This window comes from Erythrolamprus reginae, chromosome 10 (genome assembly GCF_031021105.1).
Source record: "Erythrolamprus reginae isolate rEryReg1 chromosome 10, rEryReg1.hap1, whole genome shotgun sequence".
Taxonomy (NCBI): domain Eukaryota; kingdom Metazoa; phylum Chordata; class Lepidosauria; order Squamata; family Dipsadidae; genus Erythrolamprus; species Erythrolamprus reginae.
Window position 1 is genome coordinate 47975459 of NC_091959.1, and position 24387 is coordinate 47999845.

Here is a 24387-nt window from a genome sequence, read left to right on the forward strand (position 1 = left end):
TGTTGTGTTTTCTTTTCCGCTCATCCTTTGTCCTCGGTCCTCCTTCCTCTCTCGCAGGCGACATCATTTCCCGACTGACCTCCGACACAACCATTGTGAGCGACCTCGTCTCCCAAAACATCAACATCTTTCTGCGCAACCTGGTCAAAGCCACCGGGGTCATTGTTTTCATGTTTAGTCTCTCCTGGCAGCTGTCCTTGGTGACCTTTATGGGTTTCCCTATAATCATGTTGGTGTCCGACGTTTACGGGAAATATTATAAGGTTGGTTTTACGGGGGGTCTTAGAATGATCAGATATTCCTTTGATCATTTGTAAGGTTTTGGGGAGACCTATTAAACCATCTGTTTCTTGTTATGGTCAGCTCAACAGAGATTTTATTTATTTATTTGTTTGTTTATTTGTTTATTTATTTATGTATTTAATTATGTATTTATTTATTTATTTATTTATTTATGTGTTTGTTTGTTTATTCATTCATTCATTTATTTATTTATTTGATCTGTATGTCGCCCCTCTCCGTAGACTCAGGGCGTCTAACAACAGTAAAAAGACAATATGAACAAATCTAATATTAAAAGTAATGTAAAAAACCCCAATTTAAGAAACCAATCATACATACAGACATACCATACATAAATTTTATAAGCCTAGGGGGAAGGGAATATCTCAATTCCCCCATGCCTGATGACAGAGGTGGGTTTTAAGGAGCTTACGAAAGGTTAGGAGGGTGGGGGCAACTCTGATATCTGGGGGGAGTTGGTTCCAGAGGGTCGGGGCCACCACAGAGAAGGCTCTTCCCCTGGATCCCGCCAAACGACATTGTTTAGTCGACGGGACCCAGAGAAGGCCAACTCTGTGGGACCTAACCGGTCGCTGGGATTCGTGCGGCAGAAGGCGGTCCTGGAGATATTCTGGTCCGATGCCATGAAGGGCTTTGTAAGTCATAACCAACATTTTGAATTGTGACTGGAAACAGGATACCTGAATGATCGTATATTGTTCCAATACACTGTTCAAAAAAATAAAGGGAACACTCAAAGAACCCATCCTGGATCTGAATGAATGAAATACTCTCATTGAATCCTTTGTTCTGTACAAAGTTGAATGTGCACAACAGCAGGTGAAAATTGATTGTCCATCAGTGTTGCTTCCTAAGTGGACAGTTTGATTTCACAGAGGTTTGATTGACTTCGAGTTATATTCTGTTTTCTAAGTGTTCCCTTTAATTTTTTGAGCTGTGTGTTTAGCATCTGGAACTCCAGGAGGGCTCCCAAATTTGAGGGCAGCTCGGAGAACTGTTGAAGTTGGAGAACTCTTTCAGAGGTGACCCTTCCCCTCCTTTTCTTTTTTTTACCAAGTAGAAGCTCTCTAAAGAAGTCCAGAATGCTTTGGCCAAAGCGAACAATACCGCCGAAGAAACCATCTCCGCCATGAGGACAGTTCGCAGTTTTGCCAACGAGGAGGTGGAGGCAGATGTCTACTGGGAGAAATTGCAGCAAGTCTACCAGCTCAACAAAAAGGAGGCTATGGCTTACACATACTACGTGTGGTCCAATGGCGTAGGTTGAAATACGTCCTCCTCCATTCTCCCTCTTTCTTTTCAACAGGAATAACTAAGAGCTCTATTCCATGTTCGAAACATTTAAATATGTGAAAGGGTTAAATAAGGTCCAGGAGGGAAGTGTTTTTAATAGGAAAGTGAAGCCAAGAACAAGGGGACACAATCTGAAGTTAGTTGGGGGAAAGATCAGAAGCAACGGGAGAAAATATTATTTGGCTGAAAGAGTAGTAGATGCTTGGAACAAACTTCCAGCAGACGTGGTTGGTCAATCCACAGTCACTGAATTGAAACATGCCTGGGATAAACATAGATCCATCCTAAGATAAAACACAGGAAATAGTATAAGGGCAGACTAGATGGACCAGGAGGTCTTTTTCTGCCGTCAGTCTTCTATGTTTCTAAATAAGTAGTATTTAATATTTATTATTTTACTTATTATGAGCTGCAAACAAACTATTGGCTGGGGAAAGCTGCCCTACCCACTTACCTGGGAGTAAGTCACCCTAAACCCAGTGGAGCCTGTTTTCGGTCAGGAAGGCGTAGGCTACCGTGGTTAGGACCCTCTTTGGACGCGGGGCCAGGCCAGCTTAATCAAGCCAGTGTTTTGGGGTCGAAGTAGGCCAGCGTTGCCCAATTTGGTGTCCTCGTGAGTTAAGCTGGAGTTCAGTTCCAAAATTCAGGTGTTTATCCTTGGTTCCAGCTCACCCTACTCATCGTTCAAGTGAGCATCTTATACTACGGAGGCCACCTGGTGATCACCGAGCAGATGACAAGCGGACACTTGATATCCTTCATTATTTATGAGTTTGTCTTGGGAGACTGCATGGAGGTAAGTGGAAGTTTTTAAAGACAGCCTCTGTATTTTTTTCTGAAAAGAATCCCCGTCTCTGATCTCAGCAGAGCTTCTTTTAATATTTTCTTATTTATTTATTTATTCATTCATTCATTCATTCATTCACTCACTCACTCACTCACTTACTTACTTATTTATTGGATTTGTATGCCGCCCCTCTCCGCAGACTCGGTGTGGCTAACAGCAATAATAAGACAGCGTATAACAATAATCCAATACTAAAAACAATTAAAACCTAGTATAATTAAAAAAAAAACCAGACATACATACAGACATACCATGCATAAAATTGTAAAGGCCGAGGGGGAAAGGGTATCTCAATTCCCCCATGCCCGGCGGCAGAGGTGGGTTTTAAGCAGCTTACGAAAGGCAAGGAGGGTGGGGGCAATTCTAATCTCTGGGGGGAGTTGGTTCCAGAGGGTGGGGGCCGCCACAGAGAAAGCTCTTCCCCTGGGGCCCGCCAAACGACATTGTTTAGTCGACGGGACCCAGAGAAGACCCAGTCTGTGGGAGCTAGCTGGTCGCTGGGATTTGTGCAGCAGAATATTTTCTCATATGTCTCAGCTGGGCTTTGGTGAATGTGAAGACTCTCCATGACTTCCCAGAGTTTCTGGGGAAAAATTAAAAACTGGGTGGAAGAAATCCTAGGGAAAAAAATATGAAAAAACCCCAGAACTCTTTTTATTGGGAATAGTATTATTATTATTATTTATTATATTTGTATGCCACCCCTCTCCGTAGATTCGGGGCGGCTCACAACACAATAGAACAGTTCATAACAAATCTAATAATTTACAATTTAAAATATTTTAAAAACCTCATTATTAAACAGACATATGTACAAACATACCATACATAGATTGTATAGGCCCAGGGGAGGTATCACAGTTCCCCCATGCCTGGCGACAAAGGTGGGTTTTGAGGAGTTTACAAAAGGCAAGGAGGGTAGGGGCAGTTCTAATCTCTGGTGGGGAGCTGGTTCCAGAGAGTCGGGGCCACCAGAGAAGGCTCTTCCCCTGGGGCCCGCCAAACGACATCATTTAGTTGACGGGACCCGGAGAAGGCCGACTCTGTGGGACCTAATCGGTCGCTGGGATTCGTGCGGCAGAAGGCGGTCTCGTAGATATTCTGGTCCGATGCCATGAAGGGCTTTATAGGTCATAACCAACACTTTGAATTGTGACCGGAAATTGATCAGCAACCAATGCAGACTGGGGAGTGTTGGTGTAACATGGGCATATCTTGGAAAGCCTATGACTCCTCTCGCAGCTGCATTCTGCATGATCTGGAGTTTCCGAGCACTCTTCAAAGGTAGCCCCATGTAGAAAGCATTACAGTAGTCAAGCCTCGAGGTGATGAGGGCATGAACGACTGTGAGCAATGGCTCCCTGTCCAAATAGGGCCGCAACTGGTGCACCAGGCGAACCTGGGCAAACGCCCCCCTCGCCACAGCTGAAAGATGTTTCTGTAATGTGAGCTGTGGATCGAGGAGGACGCCCAAGTTGCGGGCCCTCTCTGAGGGGGTCAATAATTCCCCCCCCAGGGTGATGGACGGACAGATGGAATTGTCCTTGGGAGGCAAGACCCACAGCCACTCCGTCTTATCAGGGTTGAGTTTGAGTCTGTTGACACCCATCCAGGCCCCAACAGCATCCAGACACCGGCACATCACTTCCATTGCTTCGTTGATTGTATGCCAAAAATTTGAAAAAAGTCAGGCATACTTGATTGTGCACATAACAACAGCGGCCAGATTAATATTTGCACAATATTGGAAAAATGAAAATGTGCCGACAGAGGGAGATATAATAGAGAAAAGAATAGCATGTGCAGAGATGGACAAACCGACACTGGAAATAAAAAATAAGGAAGACTCGGAATATTATAAATGTTGGGACTTGTTCTATGACTCGCTGGAACAAAGGACAAAGTAATAAACATATATCTAGTCATAACAATAGCAGTAGGAATGGAAAAGAAAAAAAAAGAGAGAGATACTTCTTTGTAATAAAAGGGTTAATGGGAAAATAAATATAGGATTAGATATATAAAATAAGATTAAGGTATAGCACTTGGTTTATAATAAATATGTAAAAATAGTTGTGTAATAGATTATGAGCACAATAAAAATTGTAACACAGATTTGCTACACAAATGTCCAGTGTTTTAAATGTCTTTGTTTTGTGTGTCATGTGTATATAGGTTTATAAATAAAACTTAATAATAATAATAATAATAATAATAATAATAATAATAATAATAATAATAAATACTCTCCATGGTTGAAGTAGCCTTGATATGTTTTTGTTCACTCTCCCTAAAATCCTCCATAACACCCTACTAAAATCAGAGGAAAGAATTTTAATTATTTCATGGAATCTGTTACAGATTCTCAGCTGCAAATCCGTCTGCAGCTTAACGATTTAGAATTCTTTAAGGGAGAAATATAAAAATTACCCAAAGCTATACTTTCTTGGACACATTTCTTTTCAAACGCAGAACCATTAGCTCTTCTTATAACCCCTATTGCACGGTAATTTTTTTCATGAAATGACGACCACCTAATAATTTTTTGCCCTTCTTTTTTAGTCCATCGGTTCAGTTTACAGCGGCCTCATGCAGGGTGTAGGAGCTGCGGAAAAAGTATTTGAGTTTATAGACCGCCAGCCCACAATGTTGAACGATGGGACCTTGGCCCCCAGCCAACTGGAAGGAAAATTGGAGTTCAAGAATGTCACTTTCGCTTACCGCACCCGCCCTTCATCCCAAGTCTTACAGGTAAGTGTCTCATACCTGTATATTTTTCTATGGGCTACTCAAGGCTTCTCATTCTGCCTTGTAGATTTTACAAGTAGGAAGACAGGATAACAAGATGCTTTGTATGATTAACACATGCAGAAGTTACAGTTCTTACCACCTGTTTGGTCCCCATGAGACTCACACGAATTTCCGATCCTCCTTTCTCTCCATCATCAGATATATGCTGTCTCTATAGACAATAATAATAATAATAATAATAATAATAATAATAATAATAATAATAATAGTTCTGTCGGGCTCGGGTAGAATCCTCCCAAAAATTCACAGGTACAAATTTCAGACACACACACGTTTGAAAATTCAAAACAATGTTCTTTATAATGAAAATTCACTTAAACCAAGCCCTCCTTTGGTATAGCAAAGAGCCCTCGTCTCCAAACAAACTGGTAATTGGTACAAGTCCCTGATCAGTTCTGTGATACTTAGCTTGCAGCTGTGAGGCAATTCACAGTCCTTCTTCTTTCACAAAGTGAAACACACTTTGCCCTGGTTTAGTTTCAAAGCGGGGAAAAATCAGCACACAAAAGGTCCAAGTCAGTAAAGCAGTCACGAAACACAACGATCAGATAATCCTCCACAATGGCCAAACCCACAGGCTGCTCTTTATAGCAGCCTCACTAATGACCACAGCCCCACCCAACCACAGGTGGCCTCATTTTCTTTGATAATAATCTCTCAGTTGTTGTTGCCTATGCATCGCTCTCCGCATGCGTGGCTGTATCATTAACTCTTGTTCTGAATCCAAGGAGGAGCTAGAGAATTGATCTCCTTCTGAGCTGTCTGCCCCACTCTCCTCCTCCATGTCACTCATGTCTTCTTGGTCAGAGGAGCCTTCATCAGCAGATTCCACCAGGGGCAAAACAGGCCTGCAGCATGTGGATGTCTCCCCCACATCCACAGTCCTTGGGGCAGGAGCTGGGCTAGAGCTAACCACAACATAATCTGAGTAGGTTTTGGCTGCGTTCACACAACATGCTGTCTCTATAGAATTCTTTCTTTATTCTTTATTGGCCAAGCGTGATTGGACACACAAGGAATTTGTCTTTGGTGCAGATGCTCTCAGTGTACATAAAAGAAAAAGAGACATTTGTCAAGAATCATGAGGTACAACACTTAATGACTGTCATAGGGGTCAAATAAGCAATGAAGAAACAATCAATATTAAGGATACAAGCAACAAGTTACAGTCATACAGTCCTAAGTGGGAGGAAATGGGTGATAGTAACAATGAAAAAAACTAGTAGTAATAGCAGTGCAGACTTAGTAAATAATTTGACAGTGCTGATGGAATTATTTGTTTAGCAGAGCGATGGCGTTCGGGGAAAAATATTCTTGTATCTAGTTGTCTTGGTGTGCAATGCTCTGTAGCGACTTTTGAGGATAGGAATTGAAACAGTTTATGTCCAGGATGCAAGGGGTCAGTCAATAGTTTCATAGCCATCTTGTGTGTTGGGTCTTGGTGTGTTATGTGTACAAAGGACTTTGGGACTGTGCTTTGTTTAATAAATTAGCGGAAGTACGTAAAACAGATCTATTGCTAAAGATTTTAATTAGTCCAAAATCCCAGCTTTTTCCAAGCACACAAAATTCCAGATCTAAAGAAGAATGATTAAAAGAATAAGTACTAAGCTTTTTGGCCACGGTTTTTAAAACTAAAACTTTCTTCCTATTGTTTTTTGGGAGTTTTTGTGGGAACCAAGGAATTCCTTTTCAAGGGGCTTTTAGCTCTTGGTGTACACCTACTTTATTTATTTATTTTATTTATTTATTTTATTTATTGGATTTGTATGCCGCCCCTCTCCGTAGACTCGGGGCGGCTAACAACAGTAACAAAAAACAGCATGTAAATCCAATACTAAAACAACTAAAAAACCCTTATTATAAAACCAAATGTACATACATACAAACATATCATACATGAATTGTAAAGGCCTAGGGGGAAAGAATATCTCAGTTCCCCCATGCCTGACGGCAGAGGTTGGTTTTAAGGAGCTTACGAAAGGCGAGGAGGGTGGGGGCAATTCTAATCTCCGGGGGGAGTTGGTTCCAGAGGGCCGGGGCCGCCACAGAGAAGGCTTTTCTCCTGGGCCCCGCCAAACAACATTGTTTTGTTGACGGGACCTGGAGGAGGCCCACTCTGTGGGACCTAACTGGTTGCTGGGATTCGTGCGGCAGAAGGCGGTCTCGTAGATACCCTTTATTATTTATTATTATTTTTATTTATTATTTAGATTTGTATGCCGCCCCTCTCCGCAGACTCGGGGCGGCTCACAAGAAAATAAAACAATTCATGACAAATCTAAATTATAGTTTAAAATATTTAAAAAACCCCATTTACTAAGCAAACATACATACAAACATACCATGCATAAATTGTATATGCCCGGGGGAGATGTCTCAGTTCCCCCATGCCTGACGACAAAGGTGGGTTTTAAGGAGCTTACGAAAGGCAAGGAGAGTAGGGGCAATTCTAATCTCTGGGGGGAGTTGGTTCCAGAGAGTCGGGGCCGCCACAGAGAAGGCTCTTCCCCTGGGGCCCGCTAACCGACATTGTTTAGTTGACGGGACCCGGAGAAGGCCCACTCTGTGGGACCTAATCGGTCGCTGGGATTCGTGCGGCAGAAGGCAGTCTCGGAGATATTCTGGTCCAATGCCATGAAGGGCTTTAAAGGTCATAACCAACACTTTGAATTGTGCCCGGAAATTAATCGGCAACCAATGCAGACAGCGGAGTGTTGGTGTAACATGGGCATACGTAGGGAAGCCCATGATTGCTCTCGCAGCTGCATTCTGCACGATCTGAAGTTTCCGAACACTCTTCAAAGGTAGCCCCATGTAGAGAGCATTGCAGTAGTCGAACCTCGAGGTGATGAGGGTATGAGTGACTGTGAGCAGTGAGTCCCGGTCCAGATAGGGCCGCAACTGGTGCACCAGGCGAACCTGGGCAAACGCCCCTCTCGCCATAGCTGAAAGATGGTTCTCTAATGTGAGCTGTGGATCGAGGAGGACGCCAAGTTGCAGACCCTCTCCGAGGGGGTCAATAATTCCCCCCCCAGGGTGATGGACAGACAGATGGAATTGTCCTTAGGAGGCAGGACCCACAGCCACTCCGTCTTATCAGGGTTGAGTTTGAGTCTGTTGACACCCATCCAGGCCCCAACAGCCTCCAGACACCGGCACATCACTTCCACTGCTTCGTTGACTGGACAGGTAACCCTCAAAACTTGGCAGGTCATGGATGAGAGATGATGATGATCTGTTTGTGTTGTAGGATGTCTCCTTCACTCTCCATCCTGGGAAGGTTACTGCGCTGGTGGGTCCTTCGGGCAGCGGGAAGAGTTCCTGCGTCAACATCATAGAGAACTTCTACCCCCTTCAAGAGGGCCAAGTTCTTCTGGATGGAAAACCCATTGATACGTATCAACACAAGTATCTTCATTCCGTGGTACGAATCGCCAATGGTTGGATTCCTAGATTTGACCATGTAGGATAAGATTTAAGTTTTCAAGAAAAAAAGAATAGAATAGAATTTTTTATTATTGGCCAAGTGTGAATGGACACACAAGGAATTTGTCTTTGGTGCAGATGCTCTCAGTGTCCAAAAAAGAAAAAGAGACATTTGTCAAGAATTATGAGGTACAACACTTAATGATTGTCATAGGGGTCAAAGACTCCATGATTCCTCTGTAGAACTGTATCAGCAGCTTCTTGGGCAGTTTGAGCTTCCTGAGTTGGTGCAGAAAGAACATTCTTCGTTGTGCTTTTGTGATGATGTTTTACATCCTAGCCCTCCAAGTTGTGGAGACAAGTTTGCAAGTACAGTGATACCTCGTCTTACAAACTTAATTGGTTCCTGGACGAGGTTCTTAAGGTGAAAAGTTTGTAAGACGAAACAACGTTTCCCATAGGAATCAATGGAAAAGTGATTCATGCGTGCAAGCCCAAAATTCACCCCTTTTGCCAGCCGAAGCGCCCGTTTTTGCGCTGCTGGGATTCCCCTGAGGCTCCCCTCCATGGGAAACCCCACCTCCGGACTTCCGTGTTTTTGTAATGCTGCAGGGGAATCCCAGCAGGGGAATCCCAGCATCGCAAAAACAGGCGCTTCGCTGGCAACGGAAGTCCGGAGGTGGGGTTTCCCAGCGAAGGGAGCCTCAGTGAAATCGCAGCATCGCAAAAACACCGAAGTCCTCGAAACCCCACCTCTGGACCTCTGTGTTTTTGCGATGCTGCAATTTCACTGAGGCTCCCCTCGCTGGGAAACCCCACCTCCGGACTTTCGCTGCCAGCGAAGCGCCCGTTTTTGCTCTGCTGGGATTCCCGTGCAGCATCAGAAAAACACGGAAGTCCGGAGGTGGGGTTTCCCATGGAGGGGAGCCTCAGGGGAATCCCAGCAGCGCAAAAACGGGCGCTTCGCTGGCAATGGAAGTCCGGAGGCGGGGCATCCCAGCGGCGGTGGTGGGTTTGTAAGATGAAAATAGTTTGTAAGAAGAGGCAAAAAAAATCTTAAACCCCGGGTTTGTATCTTGAAAAGTTTGTATGACGAGGGGTTTGTAAGACGAGGTATCACTGTACTTGTGACAAAAACCCCTTGGATGATTCAGGCTTCTAACTGTCTCATTTCTCTCTGTAGCTCACAGCTACCAAGTTCCGTTGGTTAGATAAAATCAATTCTCATTTTCTTTTGGTTGGAAAATGCATAAAGTTTATTTGATGAGCTCATCTTGCATTCCCCAAAATGGAGAACAATCTGTTCCTTGAGTTCAGCATCCTATTCAGGGAAATGCATAATAGTCCTTAACTTACAGTGACTCTTCGAAGTTGCAATGGCAGTGAAAGAAAGTAATTTATGCTCATTTTTCACACAACCCTTGCCAGAACTCCATGTTGCGTGATTAAAATTTGTCCGCTGTGCTAGTAGCTTAGATTTATGAGAGTTCCATTGTCATGTCATCTTTGTTGACTCTGACAAATAAAGTCAATGGGGAAGCAAGGTTTAGCTGTAGATACAAAAGAAGATAGTTTAAGAAGAGTCGTAAGGGTGGATGCATGATTCACCAAGACACATTACGTCATGTACTTTCCAACATTCATTTGCTCTGACAATAGAAGTCTTGAGGGCGATGATAATTTATTTATTTATTTGTTTGTTTGTTTGTCTGTTTATTTTGTCCAATACACAATACATGTTGAAGAGGATAGACATGAAGTATTATATATAAAGAAAAGATTTAAAAGTAGAGGAGAAGATATATGAAAGGAAGAAAAGATATATGAGATATGAGATAAAGGAGAGACAATTGGACAAGGGACAAAAGGCACACCAGTGCACTTATGTACGCCCCTTACTGACCTCTTAGGAACCTGGAGAGGTCAATCGTGGAGAGTCTAAGGGAGAAATGTTGGGGGCTAGGGGTTGACACTATTGAGTCCGGTAATGAGTTCCACGCTTCGACAACTCGATTGCTAAAGTCATATTTTTTACAGTTAAGCGATTAATATTATTTTTTACAGTTAAGCGATTAATATTATTATTTTTTACAGTTAAGCGATTAATATTAATATTGGAGCGATTAATATTAAGTTTGAATTTGTTGCGTGCTCTTGTGTTGTTGTGGTTGAAGCTGAAGTAGTCATTGACCGGTAGGACGTTGCAGCATATGATCTTGTGGGCAATACTTAAATCGTGTTTTAGGCGTCGTAGTTCTAAGCTTTCTAGATCCAGGATTGATAGTCTGCTTTCGTAGGGTCTTCTGTTTCGAGTGTGAGGAGTGAAGGGCTCTTCTGGTGAAGTATCTTTGGACATTTTCTAGGGTGTTGATGTCCGAGATGTGGTGTGGGTTTCAGACAGATGAACTGTATTCAAGGATTGGTCTGGCAAAAGTTTTATGGGCTCTGGTGAGTAGTGTGAGGTTGCCAGAGCAGAAGCTGCGTAGGATCAGGTTAACAACTCTAGAAGCCTTTTTGGCGATATGGTTGCAGTGGGCTTTAGCACTTAGGTCATTCGATATTACTATTCCAAGGTCTTTTACTGAGTGTGAGTTGGCTGTGAGAGATTGTTTATTCAGTTTATATATGAGGTTTGGATTCTTTTTGCCGATGTGGAGGGTAGAGCATTTGTTGGTTGACATTTGAAGTTGCCTGTCAATTTAATCTGTCAATTTCCTCATTAATTCTTCTCTTCATCCCTGCTGAACTCTGTTGCCTTTTTAGATCTCCTTGGTGAGTCAAGAGCCCGTCCTGTTTGCCCGATCCATTGCCAAAAACATCTCTTACGGTTTGGATTCGTGTCCGCAAGAAGTAGTCGTTCAATCTGCCCAAAATGCCAACGCCCACACCTTTATCATGGAGTTGCAAGACGGCTATCACACAGGTGGGGTCCGACACCACCATCCTTCTTGCAGCAAATAGATCAGCTCTGAAGTCGGAGCCTTTAGCGCCACCTTAAGAGGCCTATTAATTTGTTGCTGTGGTTGAAGTCCAGTTGAGGTTTATTTTATTTATTTATTCATTTGTCCAATACACAAATACCTAGGAAGAAAAATAGACATGTAGTAATATATATAAGGGTAAAAGTGAACTTAGAGGAGAGAATATACGAAAGGAAGAGAATATATATGATAGGTGGAAGAAAGGAAAGACAATTGGACAGGGGACGAAAGGCACACCAGTGCACTTATGTACGCCCCTTACTGGCCTCTTAGGAACCTGGTGAGGTCAATCGTGGAGAGTCTAAGGGAGAAGTGTTGGGGGTTAGGGGTTGACACAATTGAGTCCGGCAATGAGTTCCACGCTTCAATAACTCGATTGTTGAAATCATATTTTTTACAGTCAAGTTTGGAGCGGTTCGTATTACGTTTGAATCTGTTGCGTGCTCTTGTGTTGTTGCGGTTGAAGCTGAAGTAGTCATTGACCGGTAGGACGTTGCAGCATATGATCTTGTGGGCAATACTCAAATCGTGTATTAGTTCTAAGCTTTCTAGGCCCAGGATTGTTAGTCTATTTTTGTAGGATATTCTGTTTCGAGTGGAGGAGTGAAGGGCTCTTCTGGTGAAATGTCTTTGGACATTTTCTAGAGTGTTGATGTCTGAGATGTGGTGTAGGTTCCAGACAGATGAGCAGTAATCTAGGATGGGTCTGGCAAAAGTTTTGTAGGCTCTTGCGAGATTGCCTGAGCAGAAGCTGCGTAGGATCAGGTTGATTGACAGGATGGCTTATAAAAAAAAGTCCTCCAGATTTTACTATTCTGATTGGTTTGCTTGTTTGCTGTCTTTTTCTTGCAGAAGCTGGGGAGAAGGGAACCCAGCTGTCGGGCGGTCAGAAGCAGAGAGTAGCCATCGCAAGAGCTTTAATCAGAAACCCACCGATCCTGATTTTGGACGAAGCTACAAGTGCTTTAGATGCTGAGAGTGAACATGCGGTGAGAAAATAGAGGTTTCCTGTTCAGACTTCCTGGATCTTCAGCAAAATTCATGTAGATATTAAATAGCAGGGGGGAGAAGACCAACCCCTGAGGCACCCCACAAGGGAGAGACCTCGAGGTCGACCTCTGACCCCCCACTAACACCAACTGTGACCGACCGGAGAGGTAGGAGGAAAACCACTGGAGGACAGTGCCTCCCACTCCCAACCCCTCCAGCCGGTGCAGAAGGATACCATGGCCGATGGTATCAAAAGCCGCTGAGAGGTCAAGGAGCACCAGGACAGAGGACAAGTCCCTGTCCCGGGCCCGCCAGAGATCATCCATCAACGCGACCAAAGCAGTTTCCGTGCTGTAGCCGGGCCTGAATCCAGACTGCTGAGGACCTAGATAATCGGCTTCTTCCAAGGACCGCTGGAGTTGAAGTGCCACCACCTTCTCAACAACCTTCCTCATAAAGGGAAGGTTGGAGACTGGACGGTAGTTATTAAGCACGGCTGGGTCCAGGGAAGGCTTCTTGAGGAGGGGGCGCACAAGTGCCTCCTTATAAAGGGCCCAAAAGGATCCCCTCCTCCTGGACCCAGCTCCGTGTCACCTCTTGACTGGCCGAAACCAACCAAGAGGGACACGGATCCAGTAAACAGGTGGCGGAACTCACAGCTCCAATGGCCTTGTCCATTTCATCAGGTGTCACTTCATCAGGTGTCACCATTTGTATGCCCCCCGAATCTCCAGAGAGGGGCAGCATACAAATCCAATAGATAGATAGATAGATAGATAGATAGATAGATAGATAGATAGATAGATAGATAGATAGATAGATAGATTAGATAGATAGTTAGATAGAGATAGATAGATAGATAGATAGATAGATAGATAGATAGATAGGTTGATAGATAGATAGATAGATAGATAGATAGATAGATAGATAGGTTGATAGGTTGATAGATAGATAGATAGATAGATAGATAGATAGATAGATAGATAGATAGATGTCTTTTGCGAGCAAAAAGAGTCCATCTCTTAAGTCAGTGTTTCTGAACCATGTCAACCTTTAAGACATGTAGACTTCAACTCCCAGAATTCCCCAGCCACGTCACATTATTTTTCTCAAGGATTTAACGGACAATCTTCCATTAAAGATTGTCACTTAAATCCTTGAGAAAAATAAAAAATCAATATAAGAGCCAAAGGTTAGGTTTACCCAAGGGACACATTTTCGGGTTTCCCCAAAAACATTGAAAACAGCCTGTGTTTATACAAACCGCCCTCAAATTTAATCCCAACTAAACTTAAGCTTCACAGGGAAACACAGCTCCTTACTTGATTAAACATGTTTTGAACACAAGCTATATTATTAAGGACTTGAGGGGTTTTATTTAATCCTGCTCTGTTCCTGTGAACTCTTGTTTTGGTGCTTAATTGATCGGAAACTCTCGTGAGTGAATAGATTGACCTAGTTTAGAAACGTAGAAGATTGATGGCAAAAAAAGACCTCATGGTCCATCTAGTCTGCCCTTATACTATTTCCTTGCATGTTTAAATTCAGTTACTGTGGATTTACCAACCACTTCTGCTGGAAGTTTGTTCCAAGCATCTACTCCTCTTTCAGTCAAATAATACTGTATTTTCTCTCGTTGCTTCTGATCTTTACCCCAACTGACCTCAGATTGTGCCCCCTTGTCCTTGTGTTCACTTTCCTATTAAAAACACTTCCCTCCTGGACCTTATTGGACCCTTTGACATATTTCAATAGAAACATAGAAACATAGAAGACTGACGGAAGAAAAAGAGCTCATGGTCCATCTAGTCTGCCCTTATACTATTTCCTGTATTTTTATCTTAGGATGGATATATGTTTATCCCAGGCATGTTTAAATTCAGTTACTGTGGATTTACCAACCACGTCTGCTGGAAGTTTGTTCCAAGGATCTACTACTCTTTCAGTCAAATAATATTTTCTCATGTTGCTTCTGATCTTTCCCCCAACTAACCTCGGATTGTGTCCCCTTGTTCTTGTATTCACTTTCCTATTAAAAACACTTCCCTCCTGAACCTTATTTAACCCTTTAACATATTTAAATGTCTCGATCATGTCCCCCCTTTTCCTTCTGTCCTCCAGACTAGACAGATTGAGTTCATGAAGCCTTTCCTGACACGTTTTATACTTCAGACCTTCCACCATTCTTGTAGCCCGTCTTTGGACCCGTTCAATTTTCTCAATATCTTTTTGTAGTGAGGTCTCCAGAACTGAACACAGTACTCCAAATGTGGTCTCACCAGCGCTCTATATAAGGGGATCACAATCTCCCTCTTCCTGCTTGTTATACCTCTAGCTATGCAGCCAAGCATCCTATTTGCTTTTCCTTCCGCCCGACCACACTGCTCACCCATTTTGAGTCTGTCAGAAATCACTACCCCTCAATCCTTCTCTCTTTTTTTAAAAAAATATTTTTTAATTGATTTTTAACCATTTAAAATCACACAACATAGAACAGTGCGTAGTGAAATGTGAATTGTGCCCACCACCCCGACATACACACATTCCCCACCACCAAATTGGGGGTATTTCTTTTATAATCCACTTAACCCAAGAGCAATATCTCTGTCTACATATTATAGAGTGATTCTAGTTTATTTCTTGTAGCTTGGTCTCGGATTCTGCTCGTCATATATCGTCTTACCTTGTCCCACCGTCCCATCAGCCGTCCCAAATCAGTTTCATTATCCAAATTTATCCTTTTTTCCATAATTTCAAATTGAATATGATCCACCATGCACCTATACCAATTTTGCATTGTCCATTTTGTCGCATCCTTCCAACCCAAAACTATTACTGCCTGAGCACTTTCTATTGCTGCTTTTTTTATTTCTCTAAATTCTCCCATCGCATTGCTTTTTACTAGTACTGCCATTTCCTTAGTGATTGTCCATTGTATATTTAACATTCCATTGATATCCTCTTTCACTTTTTGCCAAAATTCCTGCACTATCGGGCATTCCCAAAACATAGGCATAAACACTCCTCTGTCTTGACACCCATGCCAACAATTCCCCCTGACATTCTGCTGAAAGTGTGCGAGTTGAACGGGAGTAAAATACCTCTTATGTAATATTTTCCTTCTCATTTCCCTAATTCTTGTATTTTTAATTTTCCTTATATCTTCTACTATATTTTCCATTTCTTGTACCTCTACTAATATCTCATTTTGCCACCATTTAGTCAATCCATCAATTGTGTCCCCATCTGACTGTCAATCCTTCTCTTCTGAAGTTTTTGCTAACACAGAACTGCCAATGCAATACTCAGATTGTGGATTCCTTTTCCCCAAGTGCATCATTTTACATTTGGAAACATTAAACTGCAGTTTCCATTGCTTTGACCATTTATCTAGTAAAGCTATGTTTTGATTGTTTTGATTGTTTCCCTTCTGTCCTCCAGACTATACAGATTGAGTCCGTTAAGTTTTTCCTGATAGGTTTTATGCTTTTCCTGTCTGCTTTGGTGTTTTGGGTGATGGGATACATTGGGTAGAAAAGCGCGGGTGTCTTTTTCTTGATGCAACCCATCTTTTCATCTTCTTGGCAGATCCAGAAAGCTATTTATGGACATGTTGAAAATCACACGGTGCTGGTCATCGCCCATCGGCTGAGCACTGTGGAAAAGGCACACCACATCATTGTTCTGGACAAGGGCCGTGTGGTACAACAAGGGACGCATAATCAGCTTATGGAAGAAGGCGGCCTTTATTCCAAGCTGGTGCAAAGACAGATTCTTGGCCGCGAAACGGGCAGGGGGGACAGCTGTCCAGTGGATGGTGGCTTGGCTAATATCCAGAGAGGTTCTCCCAAGGCGGGGTTGGCCGAAGAGGCAAAGAAGGGACACACCTGCTGAACTTGAAAAATGCTCTCCTGGACCATCCGGCTGTTAATGATCCCAGAATCGAATGTAACAAGGGTTCCCGTCAAACCCCAGAAGGAAAAGTTGTTATTTTTCACAGGGTTTCTTTTCAGGGGTTGTGTCATTGTCTTCCCTTGCAAACTTTGCTCTTAAGCTGGTTTTTAGGGGCGTGCACTGTTACGGAAGTCTTCGCTGGATCTCCAAAACACGCCACCACACTCTGGACCAGGATGGAAAGAATGTGTTTTGGGGATTGGCATTGAAACCAACCGGTTGACTTTGGGGTCACCCTGGTGCCTACAGATGTGCTTTGCGCTTCCGTGAAAGTTGAACTGGACCGCCAGATCTATCGCACTTTCCACAGGGAAGCTTGGCTCATCTGGGATTTAGAACATCTGGATAAATACATGTTGCCATCCAGGTTCTCTGGGTATCTCTGTCGAAGTGCTGTGCTCTACATGCTGGGGATGCCACCAGCTGCGTATGCATGAAGGTTTTCTTAACGAAACCAGCGCCGTTTCAGTTGGGTAGGGGGTTATTTCCCATTGCTCTCACAGATAGTAGCAGCGGCATTGCAATAAAACCTCCAGCCATAACAACACAAGAGCAAGAGAATTGCATCTGTGGCCTGGCGTGCAAACCTAGGTGGCAATAAAAGTGGAGAGAGAGCTTTGGTTAGTTTAATGGGCAGTTTTTTTATTGCAGTTGGAATTATTTATCATTTGGTATGCACAGTTGTGCACAATCTGGGTTGGGCAACCTGAATATCCCAAGTAGCAAGTCTCTTTGCAAACTATTTATTTCTCTAGAACAAAGGTTTTTATATTCCTCCCCCCTTCTTCCTTTTTTTGTTTTAATGCCTAAGATCAGACACGTCAGTTTTAAAATACGCCCATTCTGGCAGGGAACATTTCCTGCCAAATTTTATGTTCAGATAGAGATTCTGCTAAACGTTGCAAATATGGAGGGTTACAGTTATCGTATTTCGTTTAGTTAATTAGTTAATCATCAAGCACCAGTTCTCTGAATTATTTTGATGGGTTTGCAGTGTTCACTCTAACAAAGGAAAGGGGGGGTGGGACAACCTTTTCCAAATCTAGCTGTGTAATTTGACCTGTTTTGATCTATGACTTTTACAGCTGGATAAATATTAAGAGTTCTCAGCCAAATGTGCTTTAAAAAAAACAACACCTCTGAATTGAGATTGAACAATTTTACCCACAGCCCTTAAGTCTTAAATTCTATGTTTCTATGTTTCTATCTTAGCAATTTTGGAAAGGCGATTTGTTCTCTGGGCAGCCTTTCCAGTTGCACCAGGTTGTAAAATGACTCATGCACTTTACCACATTTTAATTACTTTCTGATACTTCGATGGGCAGGTTTTTGTCGTTCGCAATGTTTTTTTAAAAAAGCGTATGGTATTTTAGCAATATTTTACAAGTACTTCACTAAATTAAACGACAACAAAAGAAAGACTACCTCTGATATTCTACTTTTAGTTTCTGTGTTTTCAAGAATCTGTCCCAAATAGCCTTTTGTTGGTAGAGTCACCTCAGAGAAAGAGAAAATGTTTTGTTGATTAACAACAACAAAAAGTTAAGTCCTTTAATGCAGTGTTTTTCAACCAGTGTGCCGTGGCACACTAGTGTACCGTGAGACATGGTCAGGTGTGCCGCGAAGCTCAGAGAGAAAGAAAGCAAGAGAGAAAAAAAAAGAGAAAGAAAGCAAGAGAGAGAGAGAAAGAAAGAGAGAGAGAGCAAGACATAGAGGGAGGGAGGGAGAGAGAAAGAGAGCAAAAAAGAGAGGAAGGAAGGAAGAGAAAGAAAGAGGGATGGAGAGAGAGAGAAAGAGGAAGGAAGGGAGAGAAAGAGGGAGGGAGAGAAAGAGGGAGGGAGAAAGAAATAGAGTGAAGGGGAGGAATAGAGAGAGAGAGAATTTTTTTGTCCAAACTTTTTTAGCCCCCCCCCCCCCGCGCGCTCAATGTGCCCCAGGGTTTCGTAAATGTAAAAAATGTGCCGCAGCTCAAAAAAGGTTGAAAATCACTGCTTTAATGTAATATTTGCTTATGCTCTGCTGGTGGAAAGAAAAATGTTTCCCCCCCCTGATAAAGTTATTTCCAACTTTGCTTTGCAAAGTGAAATTAATCTATTCCTTCTGTTACTCAAAATAGCATGGCCAGTGGTCCATAATAATGCAAATTATGAGCAGTGATACATTAGGTCCCATGGATGAGAAGGACAAAGGGCTGATTTCCTTAAATTCTGTTTTGTTCTCTTTTCTTACTTGCAAATCATTTTCCTTGACTTTGCTGACACCATCGTTAAATTTGTTTTTATGCTGGGTTCTACAACCCAGTCTTCACCCAACTTTTTATGCCCTTCCTTATTCAAAAATGTTGTACATTATGTGCAGCTTTTGTTTAAGATTTGACTCATGTACAATTGCACCAGTAGGAATACAATTGGGCAATAAAGTTTGCTGAATAAAACATTGAAGGATTTATGAGAATTTGAACTGGCTGGGAGATATTTAATTAGTTGTCTTGAGGGAAGGTTGAAGGCTTCCTCAGAGTATAGGTAATCCTCGACTTATGACCGAAATTGGGGCCAGAATTTCCATTGTTAAGCAAGGCAGTTGTTAAGGGAATCCTACCTGATTTAAAGACCTTTTTGCCACAGTTGTTATGTGAGCGCATCTCCCATCATTATGTGTATCCAGCTTTCTCTCATGGTTCTTTGCTCATATGTCACTTGCTAAGTTTCTGAGTTTTGATCTTATGGCCATGGGGATGCTGGAAATAAGAGACCAATTGTATATCCTTTTTTCCCCAGTGCCGTTGTAACTTTGAACAGTTGCTAAACGAACCGTTGTGAGTCAAGGATTACTGGTAGGCTTGCAAATTAAATTCTGAATGAACTTTCCAGTAGCAGGTGACTGTTGTCATACATCCCTCCTAAGTGGGTGTGCATCCTGAAAGCACAATTATAAACAAATCAGGTCAAACATCTCCTCCTATTGCAGGAATTATTCAGAGAGGCTGGGTGCCAACTCGTTGCAATTAGCAAAATTGAATAATCATGACAGGTTTAAAGTGAATCCTAGATGTCTGTCTCTAGGCACCGACACACCTCAGTTTGAGGATTTCACATAGGCCGTGGGAAGGTCCGTATTTAAAATGGGAAGGATGATGAACTTAAATTGTATTAGTAATTCAGCAGCTCCAAATCTGATAGGCTGATTGAACACATTTCATTCCATGCAAATGTGTGAGTTTATTAAAAAGCCGAGGTGGCCAGTCCCTGTTCTCCAGATACAAGATATTTTATGCTCATCCCAAGAACAAATTCTACTAAAATAACATTTTATCCTCAGGGTAGAGAGAAATTGCTCCAAGGGAGAAGAATTTTCTTTCTTGCAGAAGAGAAATGGCAAGCTGAAATCTTCCTCCCTGACTAAGGAAGCTGGAAGAAATGTTGAATTGTTACCTAATTGTTCGACAACAATGCTAACCCTTGGGTTGTTTTCCTCCTATATTTATATTGCACTAATTATAAAACCTTAAGAAGAGGGAAAGGAATGGATTTTTCTTGGACCAGAAAAATGCCAAACGTCAAATCAGGAAATCCGGTTTGGGGAAAAAACACACGATCAGCTGGGTTATTGTTGACATGTCCGCATTGTTGACATGTTCAGTTTATCAAGGCTTCCCCAGCAACAGAGAAGGCACACCTTGAGTTGCGCAATGCTGCTGGGTTGCTATTTACACCTCGCCCTTGAAGTTGTTTCAGAAATTTCAGCTTTGGAAGAGCGAAGACCACATCTGTATTTTAAAATGCAGGGTTCTTTTGAGGTTTAAAAAAAGAGAGACACTCCCACCATTCTTCCCTATGAGAATGAAGATGAATGCTCCAATTAGGAGACTTACAGCTTGTAACAATAAAAACCAATGTTTGCAAGCATTCTGATTCTTGTACTGGTTTTCATGGGTGATTGTACACTGGATGTATCCTAGGTAGTATCTTTCTTGTCTATTGCCTTATCTTAAAAGCCCGTAAGTTAGCAAAATTGGTTGCCGATCAGTTTCCGGTCACAATTGAAAGTGTTGGTTATGACCTATAAAGCCCTTCATGGCACCGGACCAGATTATCTCAGGGACCGCCTTCTGCTGCACGAATCCCAGCGACCAGTTAGGTCCCACAGAGTGGATCTTTTCCAGGTCCCGTCAACTAAACAATGGTGGGACCCAGGGGAAGAGCCTTCTCTGTGGCGGCCCCGGCCCTCTGGAACCAACTCCCCCCAGAGATTAGAATTGCCCCCACCCTCCTCTTTCCCCCTAGGCCTTTACAATTCCATGCATGGTATGTATGTATGTATGTTTGGTTTTTATATTAATGGGTTTTTAATCGTTTTTAGTATTAGATTAATATTGTACACTGTTTTATTGTTGCTGTTAGCCACCCCGAGTCTCCGGAGAATGAATGAATGAATGAATGAATGAATGAATGAATGAATGAATAAATAAATAAATAAATAACATAGGGAATATTTCTTTAAAATTCAAAAGACTTGCCTTAACAATTACCTCAAGGATTCAATTACCCAAATTCAAAAATACGTTTTATGTATTGGTATCAAAAGTAACTTTCAAAAGCACTCAACGGTATGTATTAAACATGATATTTTAAACTTTCATCTCAAATTACACCATTAAAATATTAACTTTCCAATCATTAAGTCATAGGGGGAGGGGAAAGAGAAAGAATGCTGATAAAATGAGCATATGCAGTCCAGATTTTTTAAAAATGAGGCTTCCATTCAGCTGGAAAAGTGGAATATTTATCCAACACATTTAATGTTCAGGAACGTATCAGTTAGATTAGATTAGATTAGATTAGATTTATTGGATTTATATGCCGCCCCTCTCCGCAAACTCGGGGCGGCTCACAACAATAATAAAAAACAGCACAGTACATAATACCAAATCCAATGCCCACCAATCTAATTACAATTTAAAATTAGTAATCTCATAAAAACAGTATATATAAAAACAGGCACACAGTCAATCAATCAACAAAACAACATGGGCAAGGGGGAGGTGTTTTAGTTCCCCCATGCCTGACGGCAGAGGTGGGTCTTAAGGAGTTTTCGAAAGGCAGGGAGGGTGGGGGCAATCCTAATCTCAGGGGGGAGCTGGTTCCAGAGGGTCGGGGCCCCCACAGAGAAGGCTCTTCCCCTGGGGCCCGCCAGACGACATTGTTTAGTCGACGGGACCCGGAGAAGGCCAACTCTGTGGGACCTAACCGGTCGCTGGGATTTGTGTGGCAGGAGGTGGTCCCGAAGATATTCTGGTCCGGTGCCATGAAGGGCTTTATAGGTCATAACCAACACTTTGAATTGTGACCGGAAACTGATCGGCAACCAATGCAGACTGCGGAGTGTTGGAGTGATATGGGCATACTTGGAGAAGCCCATAATTGCTCTCGCAGCTGCATTCTGCACAATCTGAAGTTTCCGAATACTTTTCAAAGGTAGCCCCATGTAGAGAGCGTTACAGTAGTCGAGCCTCGAGGTGATGAGGGCATGAGTGACTGTGAGCAATGAGTCCCGGTCCAAATAGGGCCGCAACTGGCGCACCAGTACATAAAAACGATTCAGATTCTCAAATCCCTTCTGCAACTTCCAAACCTAAATCATCAAATTGCATTTTATTATAAATATCGATCCTCTGATTTTCCTGGAAGTGGAAAAAGCATCATTGGAAGGTTGCTAATATTTCTGCAAAAAATGTTGCATGCACAATGCTAAATGTTATCCTGGCCACCCACACATTCTACACATATGTGCAATTTTTTAAAAAATTAACTCTGCATGGGTTTTTTTGGTTACATTTTTAAAAGAAGCATCAGCCAGAAAGATTTCACGCAAGTCAGTCAACGATCCAAGCAGACAATAGGAAGAGGGTGAAAATGAATTCAAGGCGAAAAGATTGATGTAGGGAGCCGCTAATGCAAATTCATCTTCTATTCTATCAGTCCGATCCCAGCTGCCATTTTTCCCATCGTTGGCCCTGGGATTAAATTAGTTTTTTGATTGCAAACTATCCATTTTTTTTTGTTGGCAGACAAAAAAAAAATGCATTAAATTTTTTTTCCAGTTAGTTATTCCCTCATTGTCCAAGAATAAAGATGTGCTTCCCCCCTCCTCTCCAAATATGGCCTTTTTCAAGTGGGTCCTTAAAAAAAAAAACCCTCTTAATTATATAATCATCTTACTTTATTTAGCTGCCTAGCAGCCCCATGGCCAGACAAGCCAGCAAATAAATTTAATTTTTCCCCAATTAAAAAACGGTCCTTCGAGCATCTTGACTCTGTGGGGCTCAGAATAAATAAATGCATGTATGTATGTATGTATTTATTTATATTTATTTATTTAGTCAGTCAGTCTGCTGTCCAACCCCAAAGGACTCTGGGCGGCTTACGATAAAATAGTATAAAATAGCATAAAACAATTTAAAACCACATTAATGCCCTAAAATGAATTCCTTATATTAAAAATAGTGCTGTGAGTAATGTATTTATTGGCATTATTTATTTATTTATTTAATGTACGTATGCAGTATATGTATTTTTATATTTATTTATTTATTTAATCAGTCAGTCAATCTGTCCAATCCCGAAGGACTCTGGGCAGCTTACAACAAAATACTGTAATATAAAATAGTATAAAACAATTTGAAATCACATTCACGCAGTCACGTTACTTTAATAAAATCACACGAATGCCCTATATAACGACTTCCTTATATTAACAATAGTGCTGTGAATAATTTATTTATGGGCATCATTTATAATTTTCATGTATTTATTTAATAAATAAATAAATAAATAAATAAATAAATAAATGATAATTAAATTAGTACCCTCTCCTTCAGAGGGGAGGGGGGATGTATTGGATAAGAAATCAAGGACAATCCGTACATTTAGCCTTAAGAAATAAAGGGGAAAAAAGTATTTTAATCTGATTTGAGTTTTTTTAAAAAAACGGGCGGGGGAAAAAAGCACTTCTCCTCAGTGAGCCCTCAGCGCCTTTTCCCGCCACTTTTGACTTTCGGGGAGGGGAGGGGGGCAGAGTGAGAGGAGCGATGACGTCCATACCCCTCCCTCCCTCCCTCCCTTTCCTACCTGGCGGAGGGTGGAGGGAGGGGCCCGGGAAGAGCGGCAGAGGCACTTCCGGCGGGAGCAGCGGGAGGGGGCGGGCACAGCCGCCGCCGTCGCCAGCGCAGAGCTGCGGAAGGCGGCGAGCAGAGTGGACGCGTTTCTGCAGCTTTCCTCCTTCGCCTCCTCTTCCCCGGTTCCTTCGCCCGACATGGCGGTGGACGCCAGGCGGCTGGAGGCCCTGAGCCTTCACCAGCTCAACGAGCTGCTGGAAGACGAGGACCAGCTCCAGAACATGGCCCGGGAGATGGAAGAGGTAGGGCTGGCCGGGGGAGGAGGGGGACCCCAAGGAAAGAAGTGGGGAGGGGGTCCCAAGGGGGAGAATTGAGGCAAGTGGGACCCCAAGAGGGGAGTGGAAGCCCCCCAAAGGGGAGAATTGGGGGGGGTGTCAAGAGGGAAGATATGCGACTGGAAGCCCCCCAAAGGGGAGAATTGGGGGTGGGGGCTCCCAAAGGGGAGAATTGGTGGAGGCAAAAGGGAAGGTATAGGACTGGAAGCCCCCCAAGGGGGAAAATTGGGGGTGGGGGCTCCCGAGAGGGAAGACATGGGAGTGGGAGCCCCCCAAGAATTGAGGGGGGAGGCTCCCAAAGGGCAGAGTTGAGGGGGGTGTCAAGAGGGA

General features: G+C 42.7%; 2 protein-coding genes across 2 annotated transcripts in view; both read left to right on the forward strand.

Annotated features, from left to right (window-relative positions):
* ABCB9 (ATP binding cassette subfamily B member 9) overlaps positions 1 to 18027 on the forward strand; it is a 33269-nt gene extending 15242 nt beyond the window's left edge. Inside the window, exons 5-12 of the mRNA XM_070763219.1 lie at positions 58 to 263; positions 1364 to 1561; positions 2264 to 2392; positions 5006 to 5194; positions 8508 to 8681; positions 11447 to 11606; positions 12517 to 12653; positions 16243 to 18027. Of these exons, the coding sequence (XP_070619320.1) occupies positions 58 to 263; positions 1364 to 1561; positions 2264 to 2392; positions 5006 to 5194; positions 8508 to 8681; positions 11447 to 11606; positions 12517 to 12653; positions 16243 to 16548 (1499 nt within the window). The 3' untranslated portion in view covers positions 16549 to 18027. The remainder of the gene's footprint in view (positions 1 to 57; positions 264 to 1363; positions 1562 to 2263; positions 2393 to 5005; positions 5195 to 8507; positions 8682 to 11446; positions 11607 to 12516; positions 12654 to 16242) is intronic.
* A 5716-nt stretch (positions 18028 to 23743) lies between these two features.
* The window catches only part of VPS37B (VPS37B subunit of ESCRT-I), a 32759-nt gene continuing 32115 nt past the window's right edge, over positions 23744 to 24387 (forward strand). The window contains exon 1 of the mRNA XM_070763181.1: positions 23744 to 24024. Within this exon, the coding sequence (XP_070619282.1) occupies positions 23920 to 24024 (105 nt within the window). The 5' untranslated portion in view covers positions 23744 to 23919. The remainder of the gene's footprint in view (positions 24025 to 24387) is intronic.